A 13380-nucleotide genomic window follows, 5' to 3' on the forward strand; every position below is an offset into this window, starting at 1 on the left:
AATCATAGCATCTCCAACAAAATAGGAAGCACCTCCAGAATTGAGAAAGTGACAAACATCAAACAAATGACTTTTGAGTAGAATGAATTGATAATATAACATATAGCACAAGAAAGTTGACAAAGGATGAATACACATGAAACCACTAAACATGACATTTTGTTTTTCCCTTTTTTAACATTATCAATGGGTAGTCGTTCTGCACTGTATGAAAAAACGAAAAAGAGAGATTGAGAAAGAACAAGGACGACGAGTCCAAAGATGATATCCACCAAGCCAGCATAAATAACAACTTACAAACTGGAGATAGAATGAACGTGCCCCAGTTTCATCACTTATACCATCGAAATCTAAGGGACACCTTATACGACAAAAGGCCAACTTATAGGAAGACCCAACAGATTTTAAAGCAAGAACATCATACTTCAGTTCATATAAAACATTCAATAGATGCTTCCTAGATCTTGTTTAGCTTTTCTGCTACAACAACAGGATTTGCTTTAGCAATAGCATCCCGACCAGCATTCTTATAGTCAAATGGGCACTCGTGCTTGTCAGAATAACGGTGAGCTGCACAGAAAAGATTTCCACACTTGCAATTGAATCCTGTCAAGCCAACACGCTTGCGGCAAGTAGTGCACCTAGTTGGGCCCTCTTTTGGCTTCACCTCTGAACTTGGACCTGAGGATAAATCAGACGATGCTTCTGTAGAGATAACCTTTAAGTCTGCTGATCCCGGTTGAACATTGATTGCACCAGTGGCAATAGGCTCTTTGCCATTGCTGCTTGAGTTTCCATTTACAATGTTTTCAATTGATGTTGCTGCAAATTTAGCTTGTTCCTGCTTCAGTATCATGTCCTTGTGACACTTGGAACACATATTCATGGTGGCTGCACTACCAAAGAACCCGCAGTTGTTGATGCAAAGGATGGGACCTTCGGGAGCTTGGCAGCCTGTTTCTTTGGAAGACTCCATTTTGTACAGCAGTTAACCTGCCACTTGCCACACCACAATTTCATTACGCAAATTTTCCATCATCATAACAAAAAGAACACGGAGGTTCCTCCTCAACTAATGAACATCGAAATGATCAAACATGGTTGCTGTCATGAAAACACAAGGAAGTGGTAATGACCGACAAAAAGACATCACTCTAAGCTTGTGGTAAGCACAGACTTGCACTTCAGTCATTGTCATTATGTCTCATCACTTACCATAAATCATTTAACATAGCATTCAACTATCCAAGGTAGCCATTGAAAGGCGCAGGACCAATAAACTTGATTATCTACACAAATACAACAGTCTAATCTTCTTTTGCTTATTACTTATTGCATACAGCATGAACTCACTCTATCAATTTTTTTTCAGAATTGAATGCACAGATAGATTTCAGAGATGCCAAGACAACTATTGTTTGAATGAATAGTTATCCAAGATCAGGGCACTCCTTTATGTCGCTAAATTGTTTACTACTTCTCAGCATAGACTATAACCTGGCTCAACAAACGATCATCTCGAAGTGAATGGTATTTATGTAACATCACCAACCATCACCCTCGCAAACAAACCCAAAAAATCAAGTTTATTCAACTAGAGCCCCTGATAAGAAACTGAAACTTTATTAAAGTAAAATTCAGTAAATGATACAACAACAACAACAACAACACAAAAATTAAACTTGTGGGGTTTGAGGAGGGTAGAGTATATGCAAAAAAGACATAGTCACTTCTAACAACCACCAAAGCAAAAAGCTAGATTGCACATATTGATGTCTCCATGTTCATTCTCCATCATTTAATTAGGATGATGAGCGATAAAAAATCAACTTTGTTTAGGTAAGCTTAGCAAAAAGGCAGAGGATTGCAGTGGGTTGATGATCAGGTTGGAAATAGTGTTACTATAGTTAAACTATGACAAATCCTGTAGCAATTACCAACAATTCATATAGCTGATGCCAACTAGTTTCGGAATTGGGATTGAGGCATTGTTGATTGATTCATGAACCAAAAGAGCCAAAATAAGAACATATCAAACCACAACTCAGCACAGAACATATACAGTTTGCTCAGATGATTCAGATACCACCAAGACTTCACCATCAACAAAGATACAACAAGTTCTCATCTAAGAAACACAAAATCAGCAATTTCCCACTTGGGTTATAAAGCAATATCCCTAAAAATCAAAACTTTATACAAATAACACCAATACCATACAAAATTAAGCACCAAAATAATCCAAATCTAACAAAGCACCCCAAAAAAACCTTTTTTTAACACAAACACATAAATACATGCTCAATTTTCCCTTCTTTTGGAAAATTCTAACAAACCCTACGAAAAAAAAATCAAAAAAATCATCAAAATAACTCAACCCCACCAATCAAATCAAAAACTTTGCCCGATCTTCAGTCACAAATTCGAAACCCATAAAAAAGGTCCTAGAATCCCCAGATTAACAAAAAAAATTCAAAAAAAATCGCAAAAAACATAAAATTAACATCAAATATTACGACGTAAACAAAAAAAAAAGCCAAAAATTTCTGTTACCTGAATCGAAGAATCGAGAGGCGAAGAAAAGAGGGCGAAATTGAGAAATTTAGACAGAGACCTGAAAAGAGAGAAGAAAGAGAAAGGAGAAGGATTGAATTGTAAAAAATGAAGAAAATTCTTTTTCGTTTCGTTTATTTATATTTAAATTTAGGCATAATTCATAAATACGTTTTTTAACTTGGGTTCAACTATATCTATGTCTATCAATTTCGAGTGTGTATAAGTAGACACTCAAATTTTTATAAAATTAAATAAGTACACACATGTCCTACGTAACATAATCCATAAGATGCTACGTAAAACACAAAATTATGAGGTAAGACGCCACGTATGATGAATATATTTGTTTGCTCAATTTTATACAAGATTTAAGTGTTTAATTGTATACATTCAAAGTTAAAAGTTATAATTATATGTTGGAGCCAAATTAAGGGTAATATTTATGTATTATACTTTAAATTTAATTATTAACTTTCTTTTTTAAGAATTTTTTTTATTTAATTATAATTTAGGAATGGTAATCACTAATTACTTTCAATTTAAACAAACACTTTTGGGAGTTTGCACGCCTTCTTTTCTTCACCTACCCTTACCGAACTTCTAATTTACCGTTTTGCCATTACTTTTTCCTTACGAAATCCTCTTAATCTCGGTATTAAGTACTTAATTTATTGCGATAATTTAATATATTTTGTGTTTCTTTTTTCCTTATTTTAAGGCTCATAATTTCTTTGACTGGTTTTCAAGTATGTTAAAATAAAATAATAAAATATGGTGGAATAAAATATATGTCGAGTAAATGTCATCAGCCATATCATTGACAAGTTGGATTATGACCTCTTCAATATTTGAGGTTGGGAGGGATAGTCATTTTTTTAACGGAGGAATAAGGAAAACGAGATTGAGATAATTCAGATATATCAAAAAAAGATGCACGTATATTTTAGTTGGGAGCGAGAGGTTGATTGTCTTAGGGATGCAGAGAGGAAGTGATAGGTGGAAGAAGTAATATTGAAGAGAAGTGATTAGATAAAATATGCTATTTTTTTTTAGCTAATCGAGAATATGATCACACATAGACAAAAGGAGATAGAAAGTTAGTATATAGTTGATCGTGTTTAGTTTCTCATTTTAGTATTCATTGTAATACTCATTTATAATAATGGTTTCACGATTTCTCTGTTACATGTTGCTCCCTTTGTTTAGTATCATTATTTTGTTCTTTGATTTCTTATTAGTTTGTGTTATTTAGTAATTCTTTTGCTTTAGGCTATTGTATTATTTGTTGTTGATATTGTTATATTCTTCATTATTGATATTTTATTTTGAAATTCATGGGTTTGTCAAAACAACCTCTATCTTCACTTGGTAGAAGTAAGCGGATTGCATACGCACTATCCTTCTCAAGTTAATATTTCACTTACGAACATACACTAAATATATTATTGTTATGTATATTCGTTAAACTTATTAGAAAAAAGACATCAAATATATTCCGAATAATATTTCACACTCAAATTAATCAAGCGATTCTAAGTACGATACCTTACGTGGCCAAGATCTTAACCGTCCATATATCTCTAGTGTCGCCTGGCGGGAACTCGAACACCTTGAGGATCAACATGGCGGGAATCCTTCCCCTTTATAAAGGCTTGCAACTAAATTAGCTAAAATCCATTCAAAATTTTCTTCTTATTCGAATTGTCGATCGTTTTTGCTTGCTCAAGTAGTGTAAGTGTCTTCAGATTTGCCGTATGGGAAAGGGAAAGAAGAAGGCTAGGGTTCCGGTGGAGAATTTTGAGGAAGACGCCGACTCCGATGACGTAGAAATGAATGAAAATGATGAGAGTGTGAACGGATCTTCTTCTCGCGAGAAGAGCCTTTATGAGGTACTCATAAATTTTATTTCTAAGCTAACTTTTGTAAACAGATCTAGCATTTTAAGTGAAGTAATTGAAAGCTTCACCGCTCAGCAAATTATATATCTCTGTTTCTATATGCTTGTAGCAGATGGTGAAATTTGGGTTAATGTTTAAATTTGTATATTTGTTATGATTTTGGACCTTTTGGTTTGTATATATGTATTTCAATTTTATATTCTAGGATTTTGTTAATATGTTATTGACAAATTTGTAAATTAGGGTAAGAATTGAATTTGCAAGTAAAACTGAGTAGAAAATTCTTATTCAAGTTGTCCGGGGTAGTTGTCTAGCAAAGTCTCTGGGAGACGGTGACTTTGTGAACTTAAGAAGCTTAGGGCTAGGAAGCAACAATAGAGTAGAATAGTTACAGTTTTCCTGATCAAAATCCTCTGCCCTACAAGTGAGGGGATGTTATCATAGCCTAACTCTAAGGACGGCTGTCTGCATTGCATGTCTCACCCGATGATTGCTATCCGCACCACTCAATTGTAACGTATGTGATTGAGAGTCTCAGAAGTAAATCCTTGATTCTTTGTGAACGTTTGTACTTATCTTGACCGTCTGACATCTTAAATATAGTCACATAACTTTTGAGCTAGATAGGTTCCCATCGCAACTTCGGTCCTTTAACCAATCTTACCGATCACACTTAGGTGCTGAGATTGGTGTCACCTTTGCTGAATCACATTCGATCTGTCCGGATTTTACCCCATACAGGGTTTCCAAGTGACTATAGTGTTTTTGGTTAATACTATACTCTGCTTTATAGTATGCAAAACGAAATACATATGTTACAGATTTGATTGGAGAGTTCTAAGATAAATTTTCTCTATATATGTATGTAAATACTAGTGTGTGTTGCTGTAGAAATAGTGCTTAATTGTCTGAGGCATGTGATATGCTTATAATGAAGCCATAGTTGTAAATCTTCATGATGGGAGCCTATGAACTAATGTTTGGTTTAGAAGATGTTAAACTAAACGCGCTCTTTTCTTTTTGGTGTTAAGTTACTGCTCTTTTTGATTTCTCTGTTCAAGGAGGTGATACAATACTAACGAGGCATCTACTTGTAGATTCTTGGGGTTGAGGCAACAGCATCCCAGCAGGAAATAAAGAAGGCATATTACAAGTTAGCTCTGCGACTTCATCCTGATAAGAATCCTGATGATGAGGTAAATGGCTGCACAATTGAGTATGGTTTGCCCCAGTAATCTGTATACATTAGCTAATTTAAAGACGAATATCTTAAATTTACTCAATAGGAAGCAAAAGAGAAATTTCAGCAGTTGCAAAAGGTGATATCAATTCTTGGTGATGAGGAGAAACGAGCACTGTATGATCAGACTGGCTGTGTTGATGATGATGTGAGTCGTATTGCTGTGATTATTTTTCCCCCCTGTGATCCTTGCAAACTCTGATAACATTTTGGAAACTCTAGCATCTTCAGTATGTTGGAACTTTTTACTTAGTTTTTTTTTGCATATGATGGTGTGATGTAGTAAAAAGACCGTCTCATTGTTATGAAAGTGAGCCATAATCTTGTTATTATCATGTAATAGATTCTGAAGATGACTGTTGAGCTGGGTTTGGGGGTGATCAGCTCTCTGCTAGGAGTAAAGCTGAAATTTGACCTTCATACAGTTCTCTAGAAACTAGTATTTGAGCCTTTGTGTTAAGGTGAAAAGACCGGGTAAGTGAGGGTTAGTAAAAGGAGGAGGCATCCGGCCCCTATATGTTAGGGAATGGAAGGAGTAAGGAGATGTGTTTGACTTCCTTTATAGGTATACCAATCAAAGGGTAAGGATGACCATCTTCCTTTGGGGAAGTAAATCAATATCCTCTCCCCTTCCCTGAACCAAACATAATGTTTAGCTCTGTGTGTGTTACAAATGCATTTTTCTCTTTTCTTATATAGGGTCAATCCCACACATTGTGCACAACAAAGTTAATGTTACAGTAGACATGCATGTATGGTGTCTTTTATGTTGATCCAGCTTATATTTCTGGTTTTTGTAGACAAGTCTAACTGATATCTGGATTTTCTTAATATCGCTCTTATATATGGAGATTTTCAAAACTGTAGCGATAGCAGACAATCTTTTCAATTTGTATTTGATAAATAGAAAATAGAATAGTCTTTTTGGCTGATGTGCTAATTGAGTGCACCTCAATGACACCTATCTAGAAAAAAAAGGTTCTCACTATCATCTGCCTATTAACAGGACCTGGCAGGAGATGTTGATAACTTGAAGGAGTTTTTCCGAGCTATGCATCCAAAGGTAACAGAAATAATTACTCCACTTTATTATTTGAATAGTAGACACTCTAACATTGGAGGAACCTACACGTCTTTTTTCAGATTACTGAGGCTGATATTGACAAGTTTGAAGCAAACTATAGAGGATCCGAGTCGGAGAGGACAGACTTGATTGATCTATACAAGAAGTATAAGGGTAAAATGAAGAGGTATGGGCAGGAAGCCACATGCTCTTACCTCTTTAATGCTTTGATTTCTAGGTTGTCACCTAATATACAATCTTCTGTAGGCTATTTTGCTCCATGATTTGCTCTGATGTCAAATTAGATTCACATCGCTTCAAAGATATTCTGGATGAGGCTATAGCAGCAGGTAAAGTTTAGCTTCCATCATATTAAGTATCCGTAAACATCACAGTTCGTCCTCTACAATGCCCTTACAATTATGGAATAGATGTGTCATTTGATCTAAACGTGTGACTATCAACACTGTTTAGCCATCTGTTTTCTGCATTAACATTCCTCTTACTTTTTTTACTTTGGCAATAGTTATTGTGGTCACACAAAGCCTTCCCTCAGAAAAATTCTTTTCTTTCTTCACTGGGAAGTGATCAGCACTTATATTTTTACTTTGACAGGGGAGATAAAGTCAACCAAAGCATATGAGAAATGGGCAAAGGAAGTGTCTGAAACAAAACCGCCTACAAGCCCATTGAAACGTAGACAAAAGTGAGTCATCTTTTATCATATTATGCATCACTAGCTGAAACAGTGAGTGCTATATTATTCTAACTGGAGAACTTGAAATGTTTCAGATCAAAGAAAGAACCAGACGATTTGTTTGCTATTATTTCTCAGCGACAAAATGAACGGAGGGGCAAAATGAATTCTATGTTCTCATCTTTGGCTAGCAAATACGGTGGGGATCCATCCGCGACAGAGCCAAGTGAGGAAGAATTCGAAGCTGCTCGAATAAGACTGGAGGGTAGGAAGCAATCTAAGCGAAAGTAACTTTTATATAGTGCAACCTCTACACCATGCTGCAAAATGTTGTTTATGCTGTGTTTTCTTGTACTTTGCCATTATGTATTAGGTTGTGCTTCTTTGTTGCAAAGATTATAAGTCTTAAGATAATTGCTAATCGTATATCTACTTTGCTTAAAACATCATACAGTTTAAGTTTTAGACTACACTGTTAATTCAGTTGACAGATGAACTAATTTATTGACTAAGACAAACATAAATAGACTAGTTAATTACATGATTAAGGAACGCAAATTCTAGAAAAAGAATATCATGATTTAAAGTAACTTTTGGGAAAATTGTTTATTAGGTCACCTAATTCATCTTTTTGGTGTAATGGCTGGCAAGAATGGAAAGATATTAATGTGTTGTCCAAATACGTAAGGATCATTGAAACCATATAGTGAGAGATCTATTCCCCGCACTAATAAGATCTCTTCACATTTGATAAAAAAAAACCTTGAATTCTAGTCCTAAAAATAGAATAATCTTTGATGGAATGTTCTCTGTCATTTAATGATACGAATTTAAATTAGTTGAAAATTCTTATAAAAAACACTTTACCTTTTAATAAAGTCTTACCTAGTGAAAATCTAAATTATTTAGGTCTCAAAATGTTATTAAGAGTCATGATAAAATAAATATTATTTATTCACTCTTAACCATATATTTCGAATGATCAAAGAATGTGGTATAATGAATGAACAATTTCTTTCTTGATTAAAGGTCTCGAGTTTAAGTTTTGATATAAAAAGCACGTATTTCTCCTTCTTTGATAAAGTTACGTATTCCTCCCTAATAATTTGTATGGGACTTAAATCCAAATTAATCGAGAGCCTAAAATGATTAGCAGAGATTCATCTGAATCAAGCAATTAATGTGAACAAATAATTGCGTATACAATAATAAGTTATGCTGAACTTTACAGCTTTCACATTCCCCAGCTGTTTAATATCTTTCGTTTGGTAAACTACACTTGTCAATATTCTGTCACCAGCTGTTTCCTCCCCCACCCCACCCCACCCCCCAACTCCCCTTTATAAATTCACTAACTCTTCACTTCAATTCCCACACATCTGAACCCTAATTTCCTTCATTTCTACACTCATTAGCCGATCAATCTCCGGTCACTTTTTTCTACTAAATCTGTTTATCAAATGGCTCGATCTAGCATTATCAATGCATTCTTCATTGTATTCATCGTTTCTCTTTTCTCAGCTATGACTGAAACTTCGGCTCAGGAATTAGGATTAGCTCCGGCCCCGGCACCTGACGCCGGTGCGGCTTTCTCCTTGCCGTCTTCCGGTGTGTTAGTTGGAACTTCTCTCATTCTATGTGTTGCTGCTATCTTCAGGCATTAGAATTTTGATTTAGTGGGGATTGTATGTGTTTTTCAGTTGTGAGAGTAGTGTTTATTGATTTTCTTATGGATTTAGGTGTTTTACGTATGTATTGAGATTGATCTTTTGGCAGTATATATTTCTGATTATAAAATTTTGTTTTTGAGTATAAAAATTGGTTCTTTATTTCCATTTGTTTTTTCGTTCTCTATTGCAAGTGATTATTCTGTTATCTAAGAAGGTGATTATACCTGAAAAGTACATTTATAGTTTATATAATCTGGAAATTAACAACCCGGAAAGGCGAAAACTAAAGAAAAACAAGGCTTTGAGCTGTTTTTTTAGGGGTAATTAGAGCAAAACTCATATCCAGGGTGAAACATGAAGGATAAAACAAAGCTAATTATCATGTAATTGGTACACGCAGAACAGAGTAGAGATGAAGTATGTAAAGAAGGTATCTAGATTAGTCGAGCTTCAAAGTAGGTACTAAACGCCAAGTGGGAAACCCAAAGGAAGTTTCATTGAACTTATAATTTGTCTTGCAGTTTAAAGGAAATACTTTTTTAGATCAACTTATGTTCTTGAGGAATAAGAAGATTAGAAACTTTAAACAATGTATATAATATAGTAACATTAGAGACAAGTTCACAAACTATGTGACATATTAAACAATGTAAGTTGCATTTTTTTTGTTGATATCCCTTTCTGAGGCACAAAATGTAATGCTTATAGAGATAATGACTTGTAAGCATTGAGAACTCAGCCTTATATCCTATTTATTGCCATATTCATCTGAGCTTAATCTTCTCACACTACCTGCATGTATATAATATAGTAACATTAGAGACAAGTTCACAAACTATGTGACATATTAAACAATGTAAGTTGCATTTTTTTTGTTGATATCCCTTTCTGAGGCACAAAATGTAATGCTTATAGAGATAATGACTTGTAAGCATTGAGAACTCAGCCTTATATCCTATTTATTGCCATATTCATCTGAGCTTAATCTTCTCACACTACCTGCATGTATATAATATAGTAACATTAGAGACAAGTTCACAAACTATGTGACATATTAAACAATGTAAGTTGCATTTTTTTTGTTGATATCCCTTTCTGAGGCACAAAATGTAATGCTTATAGAGATAATGACTTGTAAGCATTGAGAACTCAGCCTTATATCCTATTTATTGCCATATTCATCTGAGCTTAATCTTCTCACACTACCTGCATGTATATAATATAGTAACATTAGAGACAAGTTCACAAACTATGTGACATATTAAACAATGTAAGTTACATTTTGTTTGTTGATATCCCTTTCTGAGGCATAAAATGTAATGCTTATAGAGATAATGACTTGTAAGCATTGAGAACTCAGCCTTATATCCTATTTATTGCCATATTCATCTGAGCTTAATCTTCTCACACTACCTGCCCCTGCACGAATACGATCATGTGTACAAAATCTACCAAATGGAAGGTTTTCTTGTTTCCATGGCTGGCGTATGGTCACATCTCTCCATTTCTCGAGCTAGCCAAAAAGCTCGTGGATAGAGGTTTCTTGGTTGATCTATGTTCTTCATCTATTAACCTAAGTTTCATTAGAACAAGAATACCAGAAACATATTGTTCTTCAATTCATCTTGTGGAACTCCAATTACCAGACTTGCAAGAGCTTCCTCCTCACTATCATACAGCCAATGGCCTCCCACTCCATCTCCATTCCACCCTTCAAAAAGCCCTCAAAATGTCTAAACCAAATCTGCTCAACATCTTAGAAGCTCGAAAACCTGACTTGTTAATCCATGATGTCAAGCAATTATGGACTGCTGGGGTGGCTTCTACCCTTGACATCCCGGCGGTTAGATTCTTCACTTCTTGTGCAGCCATGTGCTCCTATTTCAGTCACTTGTTTGTGAAACCAAATGTTGAATTCCCCTTTCAAGCTCTTCGATTACATCCCTATGAGCTAACAAAAGCTCATAAAGTGGTTAAAGAACATCGTGAAGACGATGATCCTGAAGTGAGAGCTCCTGAAGAATTTACAGGCGTGATGCTAATAGGCACGTCGAGAGAGATGGAAGGTAAATACATCGACTATATGTCCGAAATAATCAAATTTAAGGTCTTGCCAATTGGTACACTAGTTCAAGATCCTATGACTAGTGTAGATGGAAACATGGAGATCATGGAATGGTTAGGGAAAAAAGACAAGTTCTCAACTATATTAGTCTCTTTTGGGAGTGGCTACTTCTTGACAAACCAAGAATTGGAAGAAGTAGCTTTTGGGTTAGAGCTTAGCCAAGTGAATTTCATATGGGTAGTTAGGTTCCCAAAAGGGGAAAATCTAAGTCTTGAAGAGGCATTACCACAAGGTTTTTTTGAAAGAATTGGTCATAGAGGGATGGTTATGGGAGGATGGGCTCCACAAGCAAAAATACTAACTCATTCGAGTATCGGTGGATTCGTGAGTCATTGTGGATGGAATTCAATTTCAGAAAGTATAGATTATGGTATTCCAATTATTGCTATGCCTATGGATCTTGATCAACCTATGAATGCTAAATTGCTAGTGGAAATTGGAGTAGCTTTGGAGGTTTTGAGGGATGAAAATGGAGCACTTCATAGAGAAGGCATAGCAAGAGTTATCAAAGATGTAATATGTGGAAAATCAGGGGAGAATTTGAGATGTAATGTGAGAAATTTGGGTAAGAAGTTGAGATTTAAAAATGTGGAAGATATTGATGCAGCTGTGATGGAGCTAACACAACTTTGTCATGAGAAGAATCATAGTTCTTGGATTCGAGTCATGGGTATGGAACCGCGCTTGATAGAGCCCTCAAAAATGGAACTTTCTAGCGCAAATTTAGATTAATCAAGCTTCAAAGCACATGTATTGAAACATCGAGTGAAAAAAGAAGAAAAGAATTGTTAACTTTTCTAAGCTAGTTTATTCAACTAATGCAAGAAGCATAAGAAAAAAATCTTTGCATAATGTGCGTTATTCTATATTCTATTACCATCACAAAATATGACCTTCAGAATTACTGAGAAGTATATTGAATCAATATGATTTGCTTAAATATACTTTGAACAATCTTGATCATTTAAGTTTATCAAAAAGTAAAACTTTAATCTCCTATTTCTCGGCAATGTCAAAATGACATAGCATTGATATGAGGTGTTTAAAATGAACAAAGTCTAATTCAAATTTCTTGATGAAAGTTGATGTCAACTTTAGATGCCTACCGATTTTCAAAATTGAAGTGTTTACTTGTTCGTAAAAGTCAAATTTCAATATTTATCCATGTATGATGCCTAAATAACTTTAATGGGGAAATTACATGGTTAAACAAACATATACTAGATATTTAGTCACCATAACTATAGTTTTAGTTAATTATCACTCACGATCAACATTCATTGATACTTACATGTGCTGAGTTTTGAGTTTGTATAATTCACACGTTTATATAATTCAAAATTTGTACAATATGATTTGTATAGCTTTTGTACAATATAATCAATATAATTGTTTAAAATTCAGATGTTTGAATTTGTATAAATTTGTTATTTCGAGTTTATATAAAAATAACTCAATTATACAAACTTACCCACAAATTATACAAACGATGCAACTTAAATTGTAGCTACAATAAGTTTATTATAATGTCTATTTGCTAAAGTTTTCCTTTTAATTAATAAGTGAACCAAATGGCTCAATGAGATTATTCAGCATAGAACATGAATAGGCCAACAACCACGTGCCAAACAGAACCTAATCGGCCACCGCCCACGATCTCCTCCAATCATTAGCACCACCGTCCGCCGCCGTCCAACACTGATCCAGGCCCACAACAACCCGATTTGAGTTGGACTCTTTCAACGACGTGTCCGCTTCTCCGCCCTCATTTTCCTCAATTCACTACCTATAAATCCCTTCACCTTTCAATAAACCTCCTACACAAACAAACTTTCTTCTCCTTCAGCTCGATTCTGTATTTTTCTTAGATCAATCGAAAATGGCGCAAGTTAACATCTTCAAGGCTTTTGTACTCGCTGTGATTTTCGCCGCCATCGCTGTCTCTGCACAGGTGCCTGAAATGTCACCGGCTCCGTCGCCGAATGCTGGAGCTGGATTCTCTTTGCCAGTTTCTGGTGCTGTTATTGGAATGTCTTTGCTAATTTCTCTCGTCGCTCTGTTGAAGCATTGAATTTGAAGACGATTGTGAAGTTCTGAAATGGTTTCATACTTGAATTTAATTACTATTTAT

At 35.0% G+C, this 13380-nt stretch overlaps 3 protein-coding genes across 5 annotated transcripts; 2 read left to right on the plus strand and 1 right to left on the minus strand.

Moving 5' to 3' along the window:
- Window positions 1-230: 230 nt before the first annotated feature.
- LOC102583311 (zinc finger A20 and AN1 domain-containing stress-associated protein 8) lies at window positions 231-2646 on the minus strand. Of its 3 annotated transcripts, XM_006351157.2 has the most exons (3): window positions 2554-2646; window positions 1498-1603; window positions 231-993 (listed from the first exon to the last, which is right to left on the minus strand). In XM_006351157.2, exon 3 carries the CDS (start codon window positions 974-976, stop codon window positions 458-460), a length of 519 nt encoding a protein of 172 aa, XP_006351219.1. In that variant the 5' UTR covers window positions 977-993; window positions 1498-1603; window positions 2554-2646; the 3' UTR covers window positions 231-457. The 3 variants fall into 3 exon arrangements, with proteins under 3 accessions (XP_006351219.1, XP_006351218.1, XP_015165889.1); XM_006351156.2 differs by lacking the exon at window positions 1498-1603; XM_015310403.1 differs by lacking the exon at window positions 2554-2646 and having other exon boundaries at window positions 1498-1614.
- A 1526-nt stretch (window positions 2647-4172) lies between these two features.
- Window positions 4173-7898, plus strand: LOC102583863 (chaperone protein dnaJ 6). Its single transcript, XM_006351158.2, has 8 exons — window positions 4173-4445; window positions 5552-5650; window positions 5741-5842; window positions 6701-6757; window positions 6838-6944; window positions 7025-7107; window positions 7373-7463; window positions 7550-7898. Exons 1-8 carry the CDS (start codon window positions 4311-4313, stop codon window positions 7743-7745), a joined length of 870 nt encoding a protein of 289 aa, XP_006351220.1. The 5' UTR covers window positions 4173-4310; the 3' UTR covers window positions 7746-7898.
- Window positions 7899-8786: 888 nt separating this feature from the next.
- On the plus strand, window positions 8787-12109 carry LOC102584181 (beta-D-glucosyl crocetin beta-1,6-glucosyltransferase-like). Its single transcript, XM_006351159.2, has one exon. It carries the CDS (start codon window positions 10560-10562, stop codon window positions 11979-11981), a length of 1422 nt encoding a protein of 473 aa, XP_006351221.1. The 5' UTR covers window positions 8787-10559; the 3' UTR covers window positions 11982-12109.
- The last annotated feature ends 1271 nt before the right edge of the window (window positions 12110-13380 follow it).

The sequence above is a fragment of the Solanum tuberosum genome, unplaced genomic scaffold, assembly GCF_000226075.1.
Source record: "Solanum tuberosum cultivar DM 1-3 516 R44 unplaced genomic scaffold, SolTub_3.0 scf00129, whole genome shotgun sequence".
Classification (NCBI taxonomy): domain Eukaryota; kingdom Viridiplantae; phylum Streptophyta; class Magnoliopsida; order Solanales; family Solanaceae; genus Solanum; species Solanum tuberosum.